General features: G+C 51.0%; 1 protein-coding gene across 4 annotated transcripts in view; it reads left to right on the top strand.

Annotated features, from left to right (window-relative positions):
- Nucleotides 1-352: 352 nt before the first annotated feature.
- Nucleotides 353-25,474, top strand: part of PACS2 (phosphofurin acidic cluster sorting protein 2) — a 90,996-nt gene continuing 65,874 nt past the window's right edge. For all 4 annotated transcript variants that reach the window (XR_007518873.1, XM_049897764.1, XM_049897765.1 and 1 more), the window contains exon 1: nt 353-497. Coding sequence is in view for 3 of the 4 variants with exons in the window: in XM_049897764.1 (XP_049753721.1) it covers nt 376-497 (122 nt within the window). In the remaining variant the exon portion in view is untranslated. The remainder of the gene's footprint in view (nt 498-25,474) is intronic.

Here is a 25,474-nt window from a genome sequence, read left to right on the forward strand (position 1 = left end):
GTGCGCAGGCGCGCGGACACGCGCCCCAGGGAGCGTCGGGGCCCGCGCGAGCGCGGGGGGAGGGCGCCGACCTCACTTCCGGCGGGCGCAGCGCCGGCCGTGATTGGGCCCGCTCGGCGAGCTCGCGCTCCGGCCAGCCAATCGGCGTCGCCGGCCGGGGGGCCGGGGCCGCGCGGCGGGCGCGCGCGGCGGGCGCGCGCGGGGGCGGGGCGGCGGCGGGCGGGGCGGGGCGGGAGCGGCCGCAGCCTCCGACGCCCGGCCGTCCACGTCCGGCCCGCCCGGCCCGCGCCCGCCGCGCGCCCCCATGTGACCGCGCCGCCGCCCTCCGCGCCGCCCGCCGGCCGCAGCCCAGCCGCCCAGCGGAGCGGCGGCGCCATGGCCGAGCGGGGCCGCCCCGGCCTGGCCGGGCCCGCGCCCGGCGCGCTCAACACGCCCGTGCCCATGAACCTGTTCGCCACCGGGGAGGTGGACGGCTCCAGCCCCAGCTGCGTGCCCAGGTACGCCCGCCGGCCGCGGGACCCGTCGGCGCTCGGGGCGCCGGGCCGCGCTTTGTCTCCGCGCACCTGCTCGGCCTCGCCTGCCCGCCGGCCCCGTGGGGGTGGGGAGGGCCCGGGCCTCCCACCGCCGGGCCTCTGGGCCCTGTCTTCGCACACGCGCGGCGCTGCGCCCAGGTCCCTGGCCCGGGGTCCCCGTGCGGGGGTGGGCCCGGGGCGCCGGGGTCCCCGTGCCGGGGGTGGGCCCGGGCCGCCGGGGTCCCCGTGCCGGGGGTGGGCCCGGGGCGGCTGGACCAGACGGGGTGTCTGTGAGGCTCTCAGGTCTTCTGGCGGCCCCTCTGCGGAGCGCACCTGGCGCGCCTCTGCGCTGCGCCCCATACCTGTCCGTAGCCGCATGCGGCGAGGTAGAGTAGACTCAGGACAGTTCTCCCGTCCGAGCACCACACGTTCCCTTGGCTTCCAGCCGTAAGACCTCAGGGCGTGGGGCTGACCGCCAGGGTGTGCGGCCTGGGAGGACACACGACAGAGGACGTGATGGTGTGAACTCCCGGGACGCTTTTGATGTGCTGTCTTGACGCTTTGTCCTGCTGGCTGCAGCCAGTCCACTCTTTGGTCTGTTTGAGAGTGCCTGGTCATTTAGCAAGATCTTATAAACAAATCCTGCCTCCCATCGCCCCGCTAAGTTTACCGCCACAGAAAGGCCGCTTGGTAGGGAAAGCGCCGTTGTCCAGCTGTCCAGTTAGGTGAGGCTGTGGCTGGCCCGGTTGTGCCATCTCACTCAGCTTCAACTTGGTCCATTCTTGCCTGATGTTGCTTCTTTAACAGGTGTATTTTGAGCGAGGTGTTGGGGGCGCCTCAGGCTCTGGACAGCCAGGGCTTTGCTCTCCCCGACAGAGCTCAGGATGGCACGTGGCAAGACTCCCAGGGGAGGTGGTGTTTGTCACATCTAAAATGCACAAGCCCTGGAGGACCAGTAGAGTCAGAAGTTGGGGTGGGCAGCAGGACTGGCTTGGCCAAGGGCTCCAGACCCTTTTCTGCCCCTCCACTGGGAAATCTCTGGGGCTAAAAAGCCAAACTCAGGGGTGTCTCCCAGGCTAGCCTCCTCTCCCTTTCCTGTCCCAGTGATGGCCCACACCCAGGGGTTGTCCTGGAGCCCCTCCCCGCAGAGCTTGCAGACATCTAGTCCTCTGGGTATGCCCCTTTGCCTTATCTGGACCTCTTGTGTGGGCTCCCTTCTGACACGGCTGCCTTCCGGCAGCGCTCCCTGAGTCCCGTTTGCCCCTCCAGGCCTCACAGTCAGCGTGCAGAGTGATGTCTGCCTTTGGGCCCCCTCTTCAGTGGTTCTTAGCACCCTCCAGTAGCATCAAAGGCTTTAACCTGAGGAGGGTGGAATGTGGGTTGAGGGTCCTGGCAGGCAGGGGCTACATCGAGGGGCCTGTCAGCCCTCTTGGAGTTGGGCTTTGAGGGCTTGGGGACCAGCTTGGCAGGGAGTGAAGGACATGGCACTGGAGCCCGGCTGCCTCAGTGGAGACCAGCATGTGCTGTCCAGGCCCCAGGGTCCAGGGCAGCACTGGGGTTCTGGCCTAGACAGCGTGCTGGAGGGTGGTGGGCTGCGTTCTGTGAGAGTGGACCTGGTGGTCCTGGGGTGACAGAGGCACATCGGGGTGTGCAGGTAGAGGGTTCGTGTGTAAAGTACGTGCAGCCGCAGCCTATAATCTACACCTCACCATCGTGAGCACCGCCCTGGCTTCCCCGAGGTGGTGGTCGGCTTCCGTGTTTTCTGTGTGCGTGCACCCCTGTGCCCGCTTTCTGGATAGTCTGCTCTGTAGCAGTGCACATTGGGGACTGTGTAAAAGGCCAGCCTGCCTACGTGCTGCCGTCTTGCTCAGTGTTAGGCTTCTGAGATGCACCTGGTGATGCCCTTGGTGCCTGTAGGATTCCCCAGTGCAGTGAGGGCTCTGTACCCGTCTTTTGTTGAGGGGAATGGCCTTGTCTCTTCTCCACCTGTGGCTGGTTACGAGTGTGCCTGCCTCACCATGAGCTGTACGGCAGGAGGATGGCAGGAGTTGTGCCAGCCCGGATGAGGGGCTGTGTTGCCCTATATTCTTGCCAACACTTGTCTGACTTTTAATTTTTGCCAGTTTGGTGGGCTTGAAATGGTATTGTGTTTTTAATTTGCATTTCTCTGATGACTGATGTAGGCCATTTGTACTTTTTGTGTCAAGCTTTGAATCCACCAGCTGCTCCGTGGAAACCCTATGGAACAGTCCTACTCTGTCCTATACCATTACTATGAGTTGGGATTGACTCAACGGCAATGAGTTGGTTTTTGGGTGCCAATTTTCTTTCTTTTTTTTTTTTTAAATTAAGTCTTAGGAATTTCTATTGTTGTTGCTAGGTGCTGTCAAATAGGTTCCAATTCATAGTGATGGTGTGTACAGCAGGATGAAACACTGCCTGGTCCTGCTCCATCCTCACAGTCGTTGTTATGTTTGAGCCCATTGTTGCAGCCACTGTGTCAATCCAGCTCATTGAAGGTCTTCCTCCTCTACCAAGGATGATGTCCTTCTGCAGGGAATGGTCCCTCCTGATAGCATGTCCAAAGCACATGAGATGAAGTCTTGCCATCCTTGCTTCGAAGGAGCATTCTGGCTGTACTTCTTCCAAGACAGATTTGTTCATTCTTCTGACAGTCCATGGTATATTGAATATTCTTTGCCAGCATCATAATTCAAAGGCATCAGGTCGTCTTCGGTCTTCCTCATTCATTGTCCAGCTATCGCATGGATGTGAGGTGATTGAAAATACCATGGCTTGGGTCAGGTGCACCTTAGCCCACAAAGCGACATCTTTTTTTTTTTTTAACACTTTAAAGAGGTCTTTTTTAAAATTTTTTTTTGCATCAGGAAGTTTCTATAGGGAACAGAAATCTCTAGGTTCTATGTGTTGGAAACTCCCTCTTCTAACCTTGCAGTCTTTGGGTGAGCTCTCAATGTCAGCTCTGCTGCGTTAGCTATCATTTTCTCTGGGCTTTGGTGTTTGGTCTCCCTTCAGAACTCCTTCCTTCCTACAAGGTCTCCAGAGAGTTCACCTCTGTTCTTTCTGGGAGACTGTGCCAGGCACAGTGGGGCTGTAAGTCAGGTAGGGTGTAGTCACGCTGTTTCTCCAAGACCACCCGTTGGCCCAGCACCACTGTAGACAGCCATCCTTCCCTGGCCCTCACTGCTGGGATTCCCAAAGGTCCTGGTGTGTCCTCTTGCCAGGTGGAGCACCCTACCCGGTCTTCAGGAGGGGCTTGGTCATTTTGGACCCTTGCATTTCCCAAAGTTTTCTTTCTTCTGTTGAGGCTTCTTCATTAATTTATCTTTTAAATCTTTTGAGGTTGGACATCTTTCTCCTTGTTTATCGTTCATTGGTCTTTTTATTTCTACAAATCCCTTGTTCATGTCCTTCATTTAAGGAGAATTGTTGAGGTGTAGCTTATCTACGAGGGCAGTGGTGGTTCTGTGGTGGAATTCTCACTCAGAAAGTGGCGTGGCAGAGGCATCTGACCTCCTCTAACTTCACAAGCGGGTAGGAGAATCAAGATCAACAGCCCAAGGGTGATTCCTATGAGGGGAAGTTCAGACATACCTCTTCTCGCCATCCCTTTTTACCAATTCGGACACCAACTGTCCATCCCACAGCACTCTTTACTTATCTGCCAGGTTTGATAATTCATTGCAGTGGCCATACAAAACTCACAGACCATACTCACAGTTACGGGGTTTACTAGGGAAGTAACAGGTTACAATTCAGGTTCAGGAACACTCAGCGTACAGTTGTTTGATCGGGACAGGCTTTTCTCAGCTGTGCTGGCAGGCAGGCCTCTCTGGCATGAGACCTCTGCCCTGCTCAGGCAAGTGTTACAATGCTCTTTTAGCTTGCTGATAACTGCCCTGAGGCATCCCACTCCACCAGTAAGCCTTGCCTGAAAGGTGCTCAGCTCCAGCTCCTGGGTCTGCAAACCTAGCTCCACCAAATGTCCAGAGGCACCCTACTCCACCAGCAAGCCCCCTGCCCGAAGGTGCTTAGCCATCTTGCTCCTAGCCCACACGCTGTCCCCTGCTGGTCTCCTGTCGAACTTCTGCCTCTGCTGCTGCCATTTCTCTGCCTGTGTCTCCCCGTCTTCAGTGTTACAGCTCTTCCGCTCGGCCTCCTGGTTCCAGGAACTTCTCAATGCAGACATCCTGGGTCCAAAGGACGGGCTCCACTCCTGGCTCTTCTTCCTTGGTGGCGGTGAAATCCTCCTCTCCCCATTTCTGGGATGGCTCGTTTTAAGCCTAGTGGAATGGCAAAATTGACCAATCCCCCTATTAGGGTTTCGTATATCATATTTGGATGTTCCCACCCCTACATGTATACTGTTAACTTTACCTGCATCGTTAGCAAACTATCCGATCCCCTTGGTAGGCCATAGTTACCTTATTTACGTAGTTCCACCTAGTCACTGACAAGACTATGGCTAAAGGAAGGACCATATTAAGTAATTCAGTTGCACCGCCCTTACCTTCCATGCAGGAGACCTGAGTTCAATTCCTGGCCAGTACATCTGTAAAATGGTGGTGTCCGAAGTCCTGTGACTTCACGAGTGGGTGGAGAATGGAGAGTCAAGATCAGCAGCCCAAGAATGATTCCGGGACGGAGGTCAGACATACCTCCTCCCCCCAACCTTTTTACCAAATCTGACGCCAGCTATCCTCCGCAGGCAGTCTCTACTTCTCCTCTAAAACCTCTAGGTTTGATAATTTGTTGCAATGGCCACGCAGAAGTCACAGACCATACTTGTCTTAGGCTGGGTTCTCTAGAGAAGCAAAACCAGTGAAGTGTATAAATATATATAAAGCGAGATTTATATCAAGGAAACTGCTCACGCAGTTGTGCTGTTGTTGTAGGTGCCGTTGTGTCAGTCCCGACTCAAAGCAACCCTACGCACAACAGAACGAAACACTGCCCGGTCCTGCGCCATCCTTACAGTCATTGTTACGTTTGAGCTCATTGTTGCAGCCACTGTGTCAATCCACCTCGTTGAGGGTCTTCCTCATTTCCGCTGACCCTGTACTCTGCCAAGCATGATGGTCTTCTGCAGGGACTGATCCCTCCTGACAATGTGTCCAAAGTATGTAAGACGTGGTCTCGCCATCCTTGCCTCTAAGGAGCATTCTGGTTGTACTTCTTCTAAGACAGATTTGTTCATCCTTTTGGCAGTCCATGGTATATTCGATGTTCTTTGCCAACACCACAATTCAAAGGCGTCAACTCTTCTTCAGTCTTCCTTATTCATTGTCAAGCTTTCATATGCATATGATGCAATTGAAAATACCCTGGCTTGGGTCAGGCACACCTTAGTCTTCAGGGTGACATCTTTGCTCTTCAACACTTTGAAGAGGTCCTTTGCAGCAGATTTGCCCAGTGCAATGCGTCTTTTGATTTCTTGACTGTTGCTTCCAGGGCTGTTGATTGTGGATCCAAGTAAAATGAAATCCTTGACAACTTCAATCTTTTCTGCGTTTATCATGATGTTGCTCATCTGTCCAGTTGTGAGAATTTTTGTTTTCTTTATGTTGAGGTGCAATCCATACTGAAGGCTGTGGTCTTTGATCTTCATTAGTAAGTGCTTCAAGTCCTTTTCACTTTCAGCAAGCGAGGTTGTGTCATCTGCAGAATGCAGGTTGTTAATGAATCTTCCTCCAATCCTGATGCCCTGTTCTTCTTCATATAGCCCAGCTTCTCGCATTATTTGCTCAGCATGCAGATTAAATAGTTATGGTGAAAGAATACAACCCTGATGCATACCTTTCCTGACTTTAAACCAATCAGTATCCCCTTGTTCTGTCTGAACAACTGCCTCTTGATCTGTGTAAAGGTTCCTCATGAGCACAATTAAGTGTTCTGGAATTCCCATTCTTCGCAATGTTATCCACAGTTTGTTATGATCCACATAGTTGAATGCCTTTGCATAGTCAATAAAACCCAGGTAAACATCCTTCTGGTATTCTCTGCTTTCAGCCAGGATCTATCTGACATCAGCAATGATATCCCTGGTTCCATGTCCTCTTCTGAAACCAGCCTGAATTTCTGGCAGTTACCTGTCAGTATACTGCTGCAGCCGTTTTTGAATGATCTTCAGCAAAATTTTGCTTGTGTGTGATATTAATGATATTGTTGTATAATTTCCACATTCGGTTGGATCACCTTTCTTGGGAATAGGCATAAATAGGGATCTCTCCCAGTCAGTTGGCCAGGAAGCTGTCTTCCATATTTCTTGGCATAGACGAGTGAGCACCTCCAGCGCTGCATCTGTTTGTTGAAACATCTCAATTGATATTCCACCGATGCCTTCAGAGCAGCTTGGACCTCTTCCTTCAGCACCATTGGTTCCTGATCATATGCCACCTCTTGAAAAGGTTAGACATCGACTAATTCTTTTTGTGTAATGACTCTGTGTATTCCTTCCATCTTCTTTTGATGCTTCCTGCGTCGTTTAATATTTTCCCCATGGAATCCTTCACTATTGCAACTCGAGGCTTGAATTTTTTCCTTCAGTTCTTTCAGCTTGAGAAACGCTGAGCGCATTCTTCCCTTTTGGTTTTCCATCTCCAGCTCTTTGTACATGTCCTCAAATACTTTACTTTGTCTTCTCGAGAGGCTCTTTGAAATCTTCAGTTCTTTTACTTCATCAATTCTTCCTTTTGCTTTAGCTGCTCGACACTCGAGCAAGTTTCAGAGTTTCCTCTGACATCCATCTTGGTCTTTTCTTTCTTTCCTGTCTTTTCAGTGACCTCTTGCTTTCTTGATGGATGATGTCCTTGATGTCATTCCACAACTCGTCTGGTCTTCGGTCACTAGGGTTCAGTGCGTCAAATCTGTTCTTCAGATGGTCTCTAAACTCAGGTGGGATATACTGAAGTTCGTATTTTGGCTCTCGTGGACTTGCTCTGACTTTCTTCAGTTTCAGCTTGAACTTGCATATGAGCAATTGATGGTCTGTTCCACAGTCGGCCCCTGGTCTTGTTCTGACTGATGATATTTGAGCTTTTCCATCGTCTCTTTCCACAGATGTAGTCAGTTTGATTTCTGTGCGTTCCATCTGGCGAGGTCCATGTGTATAGTCGCCGTTTATGTTGGTGAAAGAAGGTATTTGCAACGAAGAAGTCGTTGGTTTTGCAAAATTCTATCATTTGATCTCCGGCATTGTTTCTATCACCAAGGCCATATTTTCCAACTACTGATCCTTCTTTGTTTCCAACTTTCGCATTCCAATCACCAGTAATTATCAATGCACCTTGATTGCATGTTTGATCAATTTCAGACTGCAGCAGCTGATAAAAATCTTCTGTTTCTTCATCTTTGGCCCTAGTGGTTGGTGCGTAAATTTGAATAATAGTCGTATTAACTGGTCTTCCTTATAGGCTTATGGATATTATCCTATCACCGACAGTGTTGTACTTCAGGATAGATCTTGAAACGTTCTTTTTGACAATGAATGCTACAGCATTCCTCTTCGAGTTGTCATTCCCAGCATAGTACACTATATGATTGTCTGATTCAAAATGGCCAATACCAGTCCATTTCAGCTCACTAATGCCTAGGATATCGATGTTTTTGAGTTCCATTTCATTTTTGATGATTTCCAATTTTCCTAGATTCATACTTCATACATTCCAGGTTCCGATTATTAATGGATGTTTACAGCTGTTTCTTCTCATTTTGAGTCATGCCTCATCAGCGAATGAAAGTCCCAAAAGCTTGATTCCACCCACGTCATTGAGGTCGACTCTACTTTGAGGAGGCAGCTCTTTCCCAGTCTTTTGAGTGCTTTCCAACCTGGGGGGCTCATCTTCCAGCACTATATCAGACAGTGTTCTGCTGTTATTCATAAGGTTTTCACTGGCCCATGCTTTTCAGAAGTAGACTGCTGGGTCCTTCTTCCTAGTCTGTCCTAGTCTGGAAGCTCAGCTGAAACTTGTCCTCCATGGTGACCCTGCTGGTACCTGAATACCGGTGGCTTAGCTTCCAGCATCACAGCAATACGCAAGCCCCCACAGTACGACAAACTGACAGACACGTGGGGGCAGGCTGAAATTTTCCAAGTCTGTGGATCAGGATAGAGGCTTCTGTCAATTCACGTAGCCACAGGGGCTGATAAACCCAAGATTGGCAGGTTGAAGAGCTCTCAGGCTGTGAAGATTAACGAATTTGAAGATCTGCAGATAAGTTGGTAGCTCAAGTCCCAAGAGCCAGAGGTCAGACGAACAGGAGGCAGTGCAGGATCCAGAATGAGCAAAGAAGCCAGGACATCTGCGTATATTTGGATGCAAGCCACACCCCCAAGGAAACTCCCCTTCAGCTGATTGGCTCAGATTCAATCATGGGCGTGATCACATGTAAACAGTGAGAATCATGGCACAGCCAGGTTGACACAGTCTTAACCGTCACAGTACTCAAGATTATGGTGTTTATTTGGGAAGCAAAAGGTTACAATTCAGGATCAGGATCAATTTGGAAGTAACAGAGACAACTCAGATATAGTTCTTTGATCAGGATGGCTTCTTCTTGGCTGCTCACACAGGCAGACATACGCCACTGGGCCCTACTATTGGGCTCAGCTCTTGCTTTCGGCCTTGGCTCCCACTTGGGCAAGTATTACGAAGCTCTTTAGCTCTGCTGTTAAGTACCTGGAGGTACTGCACTCTGCCAGGAAGCCTCCTGCCTGAAGGCACTCAGCTCTCTTGCTCCATAGGCCTGGAAGCCCACCACACCATCTCTTGCCAGTCACCTGATTCTAGGAGGTTCTCAGCACAGGGACCCTGGGTCCAAAGGATGCGCTCTGCCCCCACCTCTTCTTGATAGTAGTGAAGTTTCCCCCTCAGCCTCTGGGACTGGCTCTTTTGAAACCTAGCGGGATGGCAAAACTGACCAATTCTTATTTGCATGGTCCCATCCGCACAAGGGTTCCATGCACCTTGTTTGCGTTAACAGGCTGTCCAAGCCCCTTGGTGGGCCACAAGCACTTTGTTTGCATAGTACCACCCAGCACTTTGTGGGAGTTACAAGCCCACGGGCGGAATATGACAGCTCACTGCCCCGCAGCACCTCACATGCTTTGTTGATGAGCAGGTGTCAGCAGGGCTTCCACAATAAGGCAGGTTAGGAAGGAAGGCCTCTGGATCTACTTCTGAAAATAAGCCATTGAAAACCCCATGGATCACAACGGTCCGATCCTGTTGTACATGGGGTGCCCAGGAGGCAGAGACCCACCTGACGGCAGCTAACAACAGTTTACCTACAGCAGAATGCCTGGACCTTCTGTGAACAGGTTCAGTTTTGACAGATGCACATCCCTGTAAGCCACACCACTGTGAAGATAGGGCATGTTCTCATTACCCCAGAAAGGTCCCCAGGTCCCTTCCCTCCCAGCCCATCCCGATGCTGCCCACCCTCAAGGTAGCCATTCTGCACTCTGTCGCCGTGAACCTCCACAAACAGATCACGTGTCTGCACTGTTGGGTCTGGCTGCTTTTGCTCAGCAGAATGCATCTGAGCTGCTCGTATCAGTGGGTCTTTCCTTTTTACTGCTGAGTAGTGTTCCCTCGTTGGAGCCCTGGAGGCAAAGTGGTTAAGAGCTTGGCTGCTGAGCAGAAGGTTGGCAGCTCAGCCTACCAGCTGCTGCTTGGAAACCATGTGGGACAGTTCTGCTATGTCCTGTTGGGATGCTATGAGTTGGAATCGACTTGATGGCAAGGGGTTGGGGGTTTTTTTGTAGTGTTCCATTGTAGAGTAACTCCGCTTGGTTTAAACTGCTCCTGTAGGCAGACCTGTGGGAGTGTATCCAGCTCGGGCTGCCCTGAGTGAAGCTGTTTGTGCGCAGGGCTTTGTGTGGACGTGTGTTGGGGATTTCTAGGAGTGAAGCTGCTGGGTCACAGGAGGGGCATTTGTCAGACTTCATAAGGAACGACCAGTTTCTAAAGTGGTTCCACCGTCTTCCACCAGCTGTTCTCTGCCATGTCCTGGATTGTCAGTCTCCTTGAGTTTAGCCGTTGCGATGGATGTGTGAGAAATCCGACTTATGGTGACCTTACATGTAAAAGAACAAAATGTTGCTTGGTCTTGGGCCATGTTTATGATCATTGGTATGTTTATGTCTTGTTGTGGTTATTGGGTCAGTCCACCTCATTGAGGGTTTCCCCTGTTTTTTTGGCCCTCTACCAAATATAATGTTCTTTTCTAGCAGTTGGTCTTTTAGATGATATAATAGACATCTTTTCATTGTGTTTGCTGGTAATATATAGAATTCAGTTGATTTCTGAAGTCGGCAACTTTACGATATGTCTAAGTTCCTGAGGGCTGTCATAATGAAATCACAAGTGGGCAGCTTTAAAGAACAGAAGTGTATTGTTTCACAGTTCTGGAGGCTAAAAGTCCAAATCAAAGTCTTGTCATGTTGATTCCTCTGTGGGCCTCTCTCCTGGTTTCTGGCGATAGCCAGGAATCCTTGGTGTTCCTTTCCTGCTTATACGTGCATCTGCCTCCGTCATCACACAGTGGCTCTCCTGTGTGAGCGTCTGTCTGTCTGTACCCCCTTTATAAGACACCATTCAGAATTAGGACCCACTCATTAGCATGACAAAAGAAAACTATTTCCGAGCATGATCATATTCATAGGTACAGAGGTTAGGACTACAACATATATTTTTTGGGGGGGTAGGGGAGGGACACAATTCAATCCATAACACTATATTTTCCTTAAAATTTTATATATTTTATTGTTGAGAATATACACAGCAAAGCATACACCAGTTCAACACCATTTAGTGACATTGATTACTTTTTTTTTTATTGTGCTTTAGGTGAAAGTTTACAAATCAAGTCAGTTTCTCACATAAAAACTTATATATACCTTGCTACATACTCCCAATTATTCTCCCCCCAATGGGACAGCCTGCCCTCTCCCTCCACTCTCTCTTTTCGTGCCCATTTTTCCAGCTTCTAACCCCCTCTACCCTCTCATCTCCCCTCCAGAAAGGAAATGCCAACATAGTCCCAAGTGTCCACCTGATCCAAGAAGCTCACTCCTCACCAGCATCCCTCTCCATCCCACTGTCCAGTCCAATCCATGTCTGAAGAGTTGGCTTCGGGAATGGTTCCTGTCCTGGGGCAACAGAAGGTCTGGAGGCCATGATCACTGGGGTCCTTCCAGTCTCAGTCAGACCATTAAGTCTGGTCTTTTTATGAGAATTTGGGGTCTGCATCCCACTGCTCTCCTGCTCCCTCAGGGGTTCTCTGTTGTCTTCCCTGTCAGGGCGGTCATCGGTTATAGCCGGGCACCATCTAGTTCTTCTGGTCTCAGGGTGATGTAGTCTCTGGTTCATGTGACCCTTTCTGTCTGTTGGGCTCGAAATTACCTTGTGTCCTTGGTGTTCTTCATTCTCCTTTGATCCAGGTGGGTTGAGACCAATTGATGCATCTTAGATGGCTGCTTGCTAGCGTTTAAGACCCCAGACGCCACTCTTCAAAATGGGATGCAGAATGCTTCCTAGGATAATCCTTGTCTACTGTCTAGTTAGTGAATTCCCCTCTCCTTCCCTCCCCACCTGGTTACATTTTTTGAGTTGTGCAACCATTCTCACCCTCTTTTTCCAAATTGTTCCTCCCCATTAACATGTATTCACTGCCCCCTAAGGTTTCTATCTAATGTTTGAACTTGCTGTTGTCAGTTTGATCCCATATACAGAGATCTTAAAAGAGCACAGTGCTCAAGGCAGACAGTCCTTACTAGGTAAGTTAAACTATTGCTTGGTTTTACGACCTCAGGGAATATTTTTGGTTTAAGGTTTAAAGATGATTCTCAGGGCAGTAGTTTCAGTGTTCATCCAACCTTCATGACTCCAGGAAGTCTGTGAGAATTTGAAACTCCGTTGTGCATTTTCCCACTTTTGACAAGGATTCTTCTGTAGAATCTTTGATCAAAATGTTCAGTAATGGCAGGGCACCATCCAGCTCTTTGGTTTCACGGCAAAGGAGGCAGTTGTTCATGGAGGCAGTTAGCCACACATTCCACATCCTCCTTCTGTTCCTGACTCCTTTTCTTCCTCTGTTGCTCCAGGCACATGGAAACCAATTATTATGCCTTGGACAGCTGCTTGCTCTCTTTTAAGACCCTAGGCACTACACAACAAACTAGGAGGTAGAACAGAAGCGCTAAACGTGTTATTAGGTCAATTAACTGGACTGTCCCTTGAAACTATGACCCTAAACCTCCAAACCAAGGAATCAAGTCCCATGAGGATTTTGGTTGTACATAAGCAACCTCAGCAGCTACTTTTTGTTGTTGTTGTTATAAAAATGTCTGTCACACAGCTTTTGCCAATTCAGCTTTCTATAGGTATACAGCTTATTGACAGCAAATACAATAATTGGTTGTGCAACTCTACCCTTAACAATGTTTCTGTCTCTGTTAACTACCTCTCTTTTCCCCTCCCTCCCGCCTCTGGTAACTGCTAATAAGCTTAATTCTCTATAAATTTGCCTTTTCTTGTTTTTTTGTATAAGTGAGGTCATGCAAGATTTGCTCTTTTGTGATTGACTTATTTCACTCAGCATAGTGTCTTCCAGCTCCATCCATATTGTGACATGTATCGAGACTTCATTTCTTCTACTGGCTGGGTAGTATTCCATTGTACGTATGTACTCTACCACATTTTGTTTATCCATTTATCTGTTGGTGGGCATTTAGATTGTTTCCAGCTTTTGGCCATTGTGAATGGTGCTGCAATAAACATTGATGTTCAAGTCTGTGTTCGAGTCCATGCTTTCAGTCTTTTGGGTATATACCTAGGAATGGAACTGCCGGATCATACAGCAGTTCTGGAGCCCTGGTGGTGCAGCGATTAAGAGCTCGGCTGCTAACCAAAAGATCAGCAGTTCACATCTACCAGTCGCTCCTTGGGAACCCTATGGGGCGGTTCTAATCTGTCCTGCAGGGTCATTAGCAGTGAGAATGGACTCCACGGCAACGGGATGATAGTTCTATTTTTAGTTTTTTGTGTTTTGTACATATTTTGTGTTCTCTGCAACAGCTGTAGCATTTTGCATTCCCACCGGCGACGGTAAGAGTTCCAATTTTTCCACATACTTGCCAACATCTATTTTTTTCAAAGCTTTTTTTTTTTCTTTAATCTCACCCATTCTAGTGGGAGTAAAATGGTATCTAATTCTGGTTTTGATTTGATTTGCAGCTCTCTGATGGCTAATGACGCTGAGCATGTTTTCAAGTGTTTGGTGAAATGTCTGTTCAAGTCTTTTGCCCATTTTATGATTGGGTTATTTGTCTTTTTGTTGTTAAGTTGTCGAAGTTTTGTATATATTTTAGTTAATAGATTCTTGTTGGATAAATCGTTTCCGAAAATATTCTCCCAGTCAGTACTTGTTTTTTCACTTTTTTTGTAAAGTCTTTTGAGGACCAAAAGTTTTAATTTTTATGAGGTCTCATTGATTTATTTTGCATTTTGCTGTTTGTGTTTTTCTTATGTTAGATAATTCATTGTTAAAAGCTAGGCCTGACAGCATTGTGCCTGCTTTTTCTTCTAAGAATTTTATGATTTTAGTTTGCACGTTTAGGTCCTTAATCCATTTTGAATTTGTTTTTGTGTATGGTGTCATGACGCTGTATTTACATTTATTCTATACCTTGTCTATGGATTATTTTGTATTTTCTAAATGTATAATAATACCTTTGGCAAGTGACAAATTTGTTTCTTTCCAGTCATCAAACCTTTTGTTTCTCTTTCTTTCCTTACTGTGTTGGCCAGTACAGAGTTGAATAGAAGTGCTTATGTGGGTACCCTTGCTTTGTTCCCAACCTTAAGGAAAGTTTTCACCATTAAGTATGATGATTGCTGTGGATTTTTGTAGACACCCATTGCGAAGTTAAAAAGAAGTCCTAGTCTGTTCATGACTTGCTAAGACTGTTTTTTTTTTTCTTAATTATTATGAATGGATATTGAATATAACCAAACACTTCTCTATGAAAGAGCACCATGAGATTCTTCTCTTTTAAACGGCAATGTGATAAGTTATGTGAATTGATTTTCTGGCATTAAGGGTACCTTCCATTCCTGGAGGAATTACCCTTGGTTATGTTGGATTACCTTTCGTTCATTGGTGGGTTTGGACTCTTAGTATCTGGTTTGGGGTTTTTGTATCTGTGCCTCGTTACCATCTTACTCTGTTCTACTGTGCTTGGCAAGGTCGCACCCAGGGTGAGTTTAGGGGTGCTCCCTCTTTAGCTGTGCCACCTGTACCAAAAACCAAACCCAGTGCCGTCGAGTTGATTCCGACTCATAGCGACCCTGTAGGACAGAGTAGAACTGCCCCATAGAGTTTCCAGGGAGTGCCTGGCGGTTTCGAACCGCCGACCCTTTGGTTAGCAGCCGTAGCACTTAACCACTACGCCACCAGGGTTTCCGTGCCACCGGTAGTTTGTGTAAATTTGAGATTGTCTGCTCCTTGAACGGGGAAAATCGCCTTGGCTCAGAGCTTCTTTGTGGGAAGTTTAACTACTGTTTCATTTTCTCCGGTGGTTGTAGGACACTGTTTTTCTTTGAGTTAGTTGTGGAAAGTTATATTTCTGAGAATATGTCCATTTTGTTCATATTTTCAGGTTTATTGGCATAAAGTTCATGATTTTCCCTTATCTTTCTATGTCTGTGGAATCTGCAGCGCTGTCCTCTTTTATGTTTTTATTTTGACTATTTGGGCAGGTGGACGGATGTGCTCTCTTGGTCTGTCTCACTGAAGGGTGAGCGGTTTTGTTTTTTTTTTAAATTGTGGTAAAAACATCTGGATAACACAACATTTGCCAGTTCAACGTTGGGTTCATCCGTTTTTTAGTGAATCACTTCTTTATTTTCTTCCATCTACATTCCTTGGGCTTATTTTGCTCTTCTTTTTCTCATTTCTTCAGCTTGTTAATGTTCCTGCTTTTCACATAGGCGTTTACATATAAGTCCACAGATTTTCTTCTAAGTAATGTGTTAGCTGTATCTCACAAGCTTGTATGTGTAGTATTGTTCAGTTTAAAATTTTTTTAAATTTTCCAGTATTTCTTGGAATTTGTGGCTAACAAGTACCTCCTTCTCCAGGAGGCCAGAAGAACTGGATGTGCCTGGCTACCATTACCGAATGTTTTGATGAACGATTGTGTACCAGAACCCTGATCAAAAGGGGGAAAATGCAGAACAGAATTTCAAATTTTCATGAACTCTAGACTTTCTGGAACCATGGTGGCTGGATGAACCCCTGAAACTTTTGCCCTTTAAACCTCAAGCCAAAAATATCCCCTGAGGTCTTCTTAAAATTAAATAATAGTTTGGCTTGACTAGTGAAGAATGTCTGCCTTAAGCATTGTACTCTTTTCAGATCTATGTATATGGAATCAAGGAAACCCTGGTGGAGTACCGGTTAAGGGCTACAGCTGCGAACCAAAAGGTCAGCAGTTTGAATCCAGCAGGCGCTCTTTGGAAACTCTATGGGGCGGTTCTCCTCTGTCCTGCAGGGTCGCTGTGGGTCGGAATGGACTCGACAGCAGTGGGTTTTTTTGGGTATGTGGAATCAAATTGAAAACAGCAACTTGGAAGATTAGATAGGAAACAGGAGATGGTGAGTTTATGTTAACGGAGGGTGGGACAATTTGGAAAAGTAGGGTGGGAATACTTACACAAATCAAAGAATGTAATCAGTGTAACTGAATTGTACATGTGGAAAGTGTTGAATCGGTGTATGTTCTGCTATGTATTTCCCAACAACAAAACAAAAAACGAAATAAGCTATTAAAAATTCCATTATTTATTCTTTAAGATAATGGGGTATTTGAATTGTTTCTTAATATCCAAATATATATTTGTTGTTTTTCTAGCTATCTTTCCATCACTGGTTTCTTTTCTTCTTTTTTTCCCTCATTATTGGTTTCTAACTTGGTTGTAGGAAACCTTGGCCATGTAGTGGTTAAGTGCTACAGCTGCTAACCAAAAGGCCGGCAGTTTGAATCCACCAGGTGCTCCTTAGAAACTCTATGGGGCAGTTCTGTTCTGTCCTGTAGGGTCGCTGTGAGTTGGGATTGACTCGATGGCAACGGGTTTGGGTTTTTCATTTAACTTGGCTATATCATACTTCGGAGAATGTGATCAGTATGATACCAAGTCCTTAAATTTCTTGGGATTTGATTTTTGGCTCAGCAGGAAGTCAGTTTCCATGCATGTTCTGTTTGTGCTTAAAAGGAATGTGTGTGGCAGTGTCGTGCAGTGTTTGGTACCTGCCCATTAGCACGAGCTTTGTTTACTGTGGGATTCAAATCTATTTATTTTGTGTCTACTTGAGAAGTGTATTAAAATCTCCTAATCTGATGGTAGGTTTGTCTGTTTCTCTTGTTCTGTCAGTTTTTGCTTTATTTATTTTGAGGCCACTTTATTAAGAACATACATGTGAGAATTATACCTTGTAGGTAGTTGGAACATTTTATCGTTGTGTAACTTTAAACCTAGTAAGGCTTTTTGTCTCAAAGTCAACTTTGATAACGATACAGCCTCTGTGTCTGTATAGTTTTCTTTTGGGTGATCTTTGCCTGTTATATCTTTCTCAACTTTTTTTTGCATAAGTTTTCTATATCCTTACGTTATTAGCTGTGTCTCTGGCTATGCAGCGTGTATTTAGATTTCATTTTCAGTCACTCTTACGATCTTTGTTTTTTAACTGGAGCATTCCATCCATTTACATTTATTTAAATTACTGATATTTGGATTCATGTCTGCCATTTAATTTTTGTGCTTTTTATTGTTCTACATTTTTAATTTATTTTCTCTTTTTCCTTGTCTTATTTTGCACTGATTTTTTTTTTATTCCATTTTTCGCATCTATTAGTTTGAAAATTTTCCTTTCCTTTGGTTGGTATCTTATAAATACTCATTGGCATACTAGCTGTAGTATTTTAAACTTAATCATGTTTTTATTTTCCTCCAGAACAACACAAGGACCTTAGAACAATTTCTTCTGATCATATCCTTTCCCTTTTGTATGCTTTTATTGTAGTGTATTTGAATTGTCTCCTATTTTAAGCCCATAAGGCATCATTGTTAATGTTTTATATTTTAGTACTTGATTAAACTTAAAACTTATTACTTTGTTCTTTTTTTTTTTTTTTTTTCTGTCTCATTTTTCTTCCATCTCAGAAGCTGGGGTTGTTCCTTCTGTCTGAAAATACGTCCTTAGAATTTCCTTAGTGAGGATCTGCTGAAAAGCCGCTGCTCTTTTTGTTTCCTAAAGCTGTTTTTACTTCATTCCTGGAAGGTGCTCTGCTGGTTTTAGGTTTCTAGGATGGCATTTTTTCCCTCGCCACGCGTTGGAGATAGGATTTCCCTGCCTTTTGACTTCCAGCTGTCAGGGATAAGTGACTAATGAAGGGGGTCTATCTTTTCTCCTTGGTGGTTTTCCTAGTTATTTCCCTCGTTGGGGGTTATTGGGCGTTTTGACTTTGTGGTTTGGTGATTTCTGTTTGTTCTGGGAGCATTCTCAGCAGTTGTTGTCCTATTCTCTCTCTCCTTGCCTCTGGGATGCCGGTTGGACATCTGTTGGCCCTTCGCACTGGGCCCTCTGTGTCCACTTTCGGGTGATTGAGATTTGGCAGAGAGTGGTGGCTGGGGCAGGCTCTTCTTGCTTCTGTCTGTATGCTTCCCTGGTCCCTTCAGGACATGTCCACCCGAATTCTGCCAGCCTACCAGAGAGCCACGCCCTCAGCTGTGGGCCTGCACGGATAGGGATGTCTGTGCCACCTGATGCTGACCGGCCTAGAGTCCTGTGCAGAGAGCCACTTGGCAAGTGGCCCCGTGGCTGGGCGAAGATACCCTGCTGAGGATGGCATGTTTTGTTTAGTTATGGGGAGGTCACTGAGTTATTTTATGGGCATGTATTTGGGAGAGCAGTGGGCTGGGTGGTGGACTATGCCAGGTAAGCTTAGCCAAAGTGAAGATTGGGTACAGCGTGTGAGGGTGGGGGCAGGTGGGTTTGTGTGGTTGGAGGGTGGACTCAGGAAGGTGGTCTTGCAGTGGACAGAGGGTGAGGGTGCGCCGAGTGAGAGGCCAGGGGCTGGGATGTCCCCAGGTCAAGATCTTTGTGGCTGGGTGAAAGTGCTGTGGCCTTGTGAGGACATGAGGGCCCACTAGAGTCCTGGCACACACTGTCGTCCGGATGGCTCATGTTTGCTTGTCCCCCACTGTGCCATGCACCCATCCCCTGTGCACCCCACGGCTGGGGCTGCTTTCAGGACATTAGTGCCGAGGGCTGTTGCTGACATGCCCTGTGAAGTTGGGAAGGAGCCGTCTTCTCCCTTGAAGGGGTCCCAGTCTGCGGGTGGCCAGGCCACGGTCTCTCACCACAGACCCTAGCCTGGGCCCTGAGCTGCTGGTCTCTAGGGAGGCTGTCCACTCTTGCCACCCCTGTGGGCATCACTGTGGTGGCTCTGGGTACAGATCCTGAGACAGGCAGACACACCCTCCGTGTGCCTTGTGCCCTGTCTAGTTTATCATCTGCAAGAACTTGATTCTGGACACTTTGTCCCTGTCATGATGCATCCTCCTCAGGATGGGTGGGATCATTGCAGCATACCGCTTCTCCAGACAGCGCTGTGGCCCAACAGCTGGGGTGCTTCCAGCACCTCTTGTCTAACTTGAGCCTTGTTTTCTAGCTTAGTCCTGCAACTGGCCTCACAGGACACCTGGCAGTGTTTTCTGTGTTGGTTGACTCGTCCCACTCAGGGCTTCCCAGTTTCAGATGCAGATCACTTAACTGGATGATGTTTTCCATGAAGTTTGCATTCCAGGCCTGGGGTTGGCCTGTGCAAGTGTTTCAAGACCATGGGAGGGTGCCCGGGGCAGGCATACCCACTCCCCCCATTTGATCCTGAGGTGCACCCTGGCTGGGAGGCCTGGCGAACTTACCTCTTGGTGTAGGCCCCATGGCACCTAGTGATGCCTCGGCTGTGTGTTCTGACGGGGTGCTGGGTGGGTCACCACGGAGGCTTTGAACGTCTGCCCCTGGGCTGTGCACTCCTGCGGACTACTAGGTGGGTCACTACAGGGCCCTTGAGCGTGTGCCGCTGGGCTGTGCATTCTGACGGGGTGCTGGGTGCATCATCTCGGGGGGCCTTGAGCGTCTGCCCCTAGGCTCTGTGCTCCTACAAGGTGCTGGGTGGGTTGCCACAGGGCCCTTGAGTGTGTGCCGCGGGGCTCTGCATTCTGATGGGGTGCAGGCTGGGTCACGGGGGGGCCTTGAGCGTCTGCCCTGGCTCTGCATTCTCACAGGGTGCTGGGTGCATCACTGCGGGGTGCCTTGAGCGTGTGCCCCTGGGCGCTGTGTGCCTGCAGGGCACGCTCACTGGTTGGAGCTCAGACTCTGACTTCCTGCCCTGGCCACCAGTCTTCCTTAGAAGGCTCCATGGTGAATGGCAGGAGTAGCACCCCCAGTTGGGCCACTTCCTGAAGGGCCCAGGTGTTTGTAAACAAAGTGCTGATTGGATGGCTGGACTGATTTGTAGGCGGTGCTTAGTCGCCAGTGAGCAGCAAGCAGCCTGATGTGGAAGGAGGTAGCCTGGGTCTCAGGCAGCAGCACCCCTGCGTGCAGTGGGTCCCAGCCAGGCCTGTGTCCCTCCACCTTCTGTCCACCAGCCCTCTCCGGAGCAGGCCCGGGCTCAGGGCGCGTCCCAGAACTAGGGCTGAGGGGTGATTCGGCAGAGGGCAGCGGGCACCTCACGGCACTGAGTGGGAAGTTATTTTGATGGCCATAGGATCGCAGCATTAGTAGGTGTCACCTGTGGGATTCTTGTCACACGGCCCAGTGCAGCCTCTTCACGTTTCCTCACCAGAAACTTCATTTCCAGGAGCAGACGCTGTGCCATCCAGTTGTGCTCCAGACACCAGCTCCTGGTCAGGCTGTTCGTGGTGACTACCATCCTTGGTGGTGGCCTTTGAGGAAGGATGGCTCACGCTTAGCCCAGTCTCCAGTGATACGCATGGTCCCGGTAGTTGTCGCCCCTCAAAGAACCCAGGGACACCTGCGTTTGTGTGTGGGGTGAGGGGTGCGTGTCCCTCAGCCTTCTCGTCTGGGTGGGGACCAGTGCTTCTGGGCCCCGGGACACCCCCTCCTCCAGTGGTACTGAGGTGGGCCCCAGGAGACCCCTGCTCCTCCTGGGCTCCCCATGCCCCTGGCAAAGGTCCAGCGTGCTGAGGGCCCAAGTGCATAGGAAGGGGTTGATGGCAGGGGCGACCTTCTGGGGGCCCTTGAAGGGAGGGGAGGTGAGTGGCAGTGGCGACAGTGTTTGGGACTTTTGTGGTTTGCACAGAGCTGGGAAGAAGCTTCCACGGACCCTGCTGATCTGCCCTGCTGGCAGGGCCATTGGTGATGCTGGATACCATCTGGAGAGGGTGCTTCCCTGACATAAAACAAGCCCCAGAGGAGAAAAGGGTCCTGCTGCAGGAAGGGCTCCAGGAGGAGGGGCGTGCACCCGAGCCCCCATCACGCACACACGACCAACCCGTGGAGGCATGTGTTGTGGGGTCCAGGACATCACCTTTGCTTGGGGTGCAGCGAGGGGCTAGGAGCTGGGTGATGAGCAGCTTCCTGCCTGGGGTGCTGAGGCCCCACAGGGTGGCTCCAGGCAAGGAGTGGCTGGCCATCCTGAGGGCTGCACCTGGCCCCACACTAACCACTGGACCCCTGCAACCAACCCAAATGGCTGCCCCGCCCCCCCGTCCCCCCCAAGCATGTCAGCCTTCTGGCAGGGAAATGCTTCCAGCACTGTGGGACCAGGTGGACCCAGCTTTCGGGTTGCTCTGAAGGTGGTTTTATAAAATCTTAAGTCCTTGGGAGGGATAATTCCTGGGGGTGACAGGCATGGGGGCTCCCCGGGCGTGGAGCCGTGTGCGAGGCGACAGCTTGCAGGTGAGATGGGCAGAGACCCTCTCCAGCGTGTCCGCAGGCGAGCGTGGGGACCAGCACCTCTGGGGGAGCAGTGGCTTGTCCAGTGTTTTCTCCTTGGCTCCTGGCATCCCTCTGCCCTGTGGATGAGCGGGGCCCTGGAGTCCCTCTCCCTGTGACAGCCACACCTCTGTGTCCCCCTGGGAAGCACGGCTGCCCACAGAAGGCGGTGCCGACTTGGGAAACCCGGGGCTGCTGCGGCTGTGCTGGCAGGCGGGCGGCGACTAAGTGTGGAGTGCTGCATTCCACCGCAGCTGGCACAGTGCAGCCTCAGCAGTGACCTCGCCCACAGGGGCACGCCTGCCAGTGCAGGGGGTGGGGAGCAGTTATCACAGGGGCGTGCTGGTCAGTGGGGGGACAGTCACCACAGGGGCGTGCTGGTCAGTGGGGGGACAGTCACCACAGGGGCGTGCTGGTCAGTGGGGGGACAGTCGCCACAGGGGCGTGCTGGTCAGTGGGGGGAGAGTCGCCACAGGGGCGTGCTGGTCAGTGGGGGGAGAGTCGCCACAGGGGCGTGCTGGTCAGTGGGGGGAGAGTCGCCACAGGGGCGTGCTGGTCAGTGAGGGGAGAGTCGCCACAGGGGCGTGCTGGTCAGTGGGGGGAGAGTCGCCACAGGGGCGTGCTGGTCAGTGGGGGGAGAGTCGCCACAGGGGCGTGCTGGTCAGTGGGGGGGAGAGTCGCCACAGGGGCGTGCTGGTCAGTGGGGGGACAGTCGCCACAGGGGCGTGCTGGTCAGTGGGGGGAGAGTCGCCACAGGGGCGTGCTGGTCAGTGGGGGGACAGTCGCCACAGGGGCATGCTGGTCAGTGGGGGGAGAGTCGCCACAGGGGCGTGCTGGTCAGTGGGGGGAGAGTCGCCACAGGGGCGTGCTGGTCAGTGGGGGGACAGTCGCCACAGGGGCGTGCTGGTCAGTGGGGGGAGAGTCGCCACAGGGGCGTGCTGGTCAGTGGGGGGATAGTCGCCACAGGGGCGTGCTGGTCAGTGGGGGGAGAGTCGCCACAGGGGCGTGCTGGTCAGTGGGGGGAGAGTCGCCACAGGGGCGTGCTGGTCAGTGGGGGGAGAGTCGCCACAGGGGCGTGCTGGTCAGTGGGGGGACAGTCGCCACAGGGGCGTGCTGGTCAGTGGGGGGAGAGTCGCCACAGGGGCGTGCTGGTCAGTGGGGGGAGAGTCGCCACAGGGGCGTGCTGGTCAGTGGGGGGAGAGTCGCCACAGGGGCGTGCTGGTCAGTGGGGGGAGAGTCGCCACAGGGGCGTGCTGGTCAGTGGGGGGAGAGTCGCCACAGGGGCGTGCTGGTCAGTGGGGGGAGAGTCGCCACAGGGGCGTGCTGGTCAGTGGGGGGACAGTCGCCACAGGGGCGCGCTGGTCAGTGGGGGTATAGTCACTATAGGGGTGTGTGCTGACCACTGCGGGGGGGAAACAGTCACCGCATGGGACATGCCGGTCATTGTGGGGTTGAGGGGCAGCGGCAGTGGCTCCAATTAGTAGGACCGCCACTGCCCTTGGGGGACAGGGGCACAGTCCTGTTTCCTGGAAAGCTGGAATGCCCCAGGTGTCCTTTGCACCTAGAGCAGGAGTCAAGTGTGGGGAAGATGTGTCAGGGCTCTTGGAGGGGGCTAGAGGGGGTGTGCTTGGGGGCCAGCATAAAGGCCCTCAGAGTAGGCATGCTTGGAGGGAGTCGGACAGGCCCACCGTGTACCCTCACACCCTCACACACTGCCACGGAAGTTCCAGATGGGTGCGTTGTGTGTGTGTGTGTCAGTACTCAGTGCCTTTCTGCTTGGAAATTAACTGCTTTGTGATCCCAAAGGAGAAGAATGTCAGTAGGATCTTCGGTCATGCTATTTGTGTTTAGAATAAAAACAAAAACTTGTTTGATTAGACTTGTTTAAAAAAGAGCTCCTAGTGAATTTCCTCCTTCTCCATCTTTCCAATCACCTTGGAGAGTAAATGAGAAAACTCCGAGGTGAGCAAGCCCTTCTCTTGAGAGGCACAACCCCAGCGCCCTGTCCAAACACACTGACCAGGTGGGCCAGGGCGACTGGCTGCACAGGACCCAGAGCGAATGGCAGACGATGGGGAGGCGGGGTGGTCACAGGAACAGAGAATTACAAATGTTCCTTTTGTTGGTTTAATTTCCTCCAAGCTTCTTCAAGTCACCTTCATCTAGGACTTGTGCTTAACCCTTAGGGCTTAAGGAGGCCATTTCCTCCTCTCGCCCCCTCCATCTGCTGGGTCCAGCTTTACAAAGGCAGGAGCTGAGGAGAAGCTCTCCTGGGGCCGACCTGGTGCCCACCACCCACACGAGCTGCCTTGCGTGCAGAGGAGGGGCTGTGGCGCCAGTTGAAGGGCCCTGGTTGGTGCCATGCGGCTCCATGCCTACCTCTCCTCACGGCTTCCGGTGGGAGGGCTGCACTCACTGTTTCGGCCGCCCATGGGGCCCACGTGCAGCCATCCTCAGGTGCCGTCCTTCGGACCCCTATGGCTGTGCTGTATGCGTCATGACACAAAGGACGATGTGGGTGTCCCTTCCTGTTGTCCTTCAGGTGCAGGACAGACAGGTTGGCAGATTTTGCCAAAAGCAGCCCAAAGAGCCTTTGGTCAGCTGGGCCAGCCAGCCCTTGTTCTCCTTGCTGTGGGTCATGTTGGGCAGAGCCGCACACGGTGTCATGCACCCTTGTCCACATGGCCATGTCAGCATAGTCACGTGGGTCCCTGGGACTTCCTGAGTGGCTCTGGGGGGAGGGAGCCTGGGGCACCTGTCCCCCAGACCCTCCCACGCAGCTGCTGTCTTCTCCAGGAATTCGCTCTCCCAGCACCTGCTTGTGCCAAGCCTGTTCTAAAATAACCCCCCCTGGAAACACCCTCATCCATGAGGGGAGCTGGGGAGGCTGCCTTGGGCCTGGGTACGGGGGATCTTGGGGAACCTGGCCTAGCTCAGCGGGTCATCCAGGGCTCAACCCTGCACCTTGCCTGTGTCTTAGAGCCTCTGCCAGCCTCCCCCTTCTGCAGAGGGAGGAGCTGTTTGTGGGGTGTGGTGCTCTTGGTGGGGGCCCGGGTCCAGCCCCTTCTAGTGGGCACCACATCCATGCTCAGCTGGGACTGCCTCCCCTGCTCGTGTGGCTGGGGTGTGTCTGGCTCTGACAGCCACTGTCCTGCCTTTAGTTTCAAGGTCTCAATGGGGCCCTCCTGCCCCTGTGGGTGAGACTAGCCTCTGCCATGTGGGGAGGGGCTCATGAGGACCCCAGTGCCTGTTGCCTGCTTTCTTGTGGGGGACACCTGGCCCTTGGTGAAGAGCCGTCCACGATACCCGTGACTCTGCCCCCGCTTTTGCAAAAGCTGCCTGTCTCTACCCTGCTCTCTGTCACCTCCCCCCGAGCATCTCCATGCTCTCTGTCCCCCTTACCCCCCTGCTCTCTCTTCTCCCTGACTGTCACCTGCTCTGTCCTCTGTGATTGTCCCTGTGACTGTCCCCCTGCTCTCTGTCCTCTGTGATTGTCCACCTGACTGCCCCCTGCTCTCTGTCCTCTGTGACTGTCCCCTGACTGTCCCAAGAGAGCAGGAAGCCACTGTGTCATGATAAGGCTCTACACCAGAGAAGGTGAGGTCTGCCGCTTAGGCTGGTAGCCACCTAGTACTGCGAGGGCCAGGGAGGGCACAAACAGTGTGGGCTCCCAGACTTCAAGCTACCAGGCTTCTGCACAGCTGGCTCTGAAAGGCCCCTCCGTACCCATCTAGGGCCACACTGCTGCACTGTGCTCTAATCCTTGCTCCCTGAGCCTCACGTCCGTGGTGCCAGCCCGGCATGGGAACTCCCAGCACACCAACTGTAGGGGGTGCAGTGCTGTGGCCCCTGCCCTGGGGGTGCTCCTGGCCCTGCTGGGGGGAGGGGGACCCAGCACTGCATCCTGCCAGCTGCAT

Source organism: Elephas maximus, chromosome 10 (genome assembly GCF_024166365.1).
Source record: "Elephas maximus indicus isolate mEleMax1 chromosome 10, mEleMax1 primary haplotype, whole genome shotgun sequence".
In the NCBI taxonomy this organism is placed as follows: domain Eukaryota; kingdom Metazoa; phylum Chordata; class Mammalia; order Proboscidea; family Elephantidae; genus Elephas; species Elephas maximus.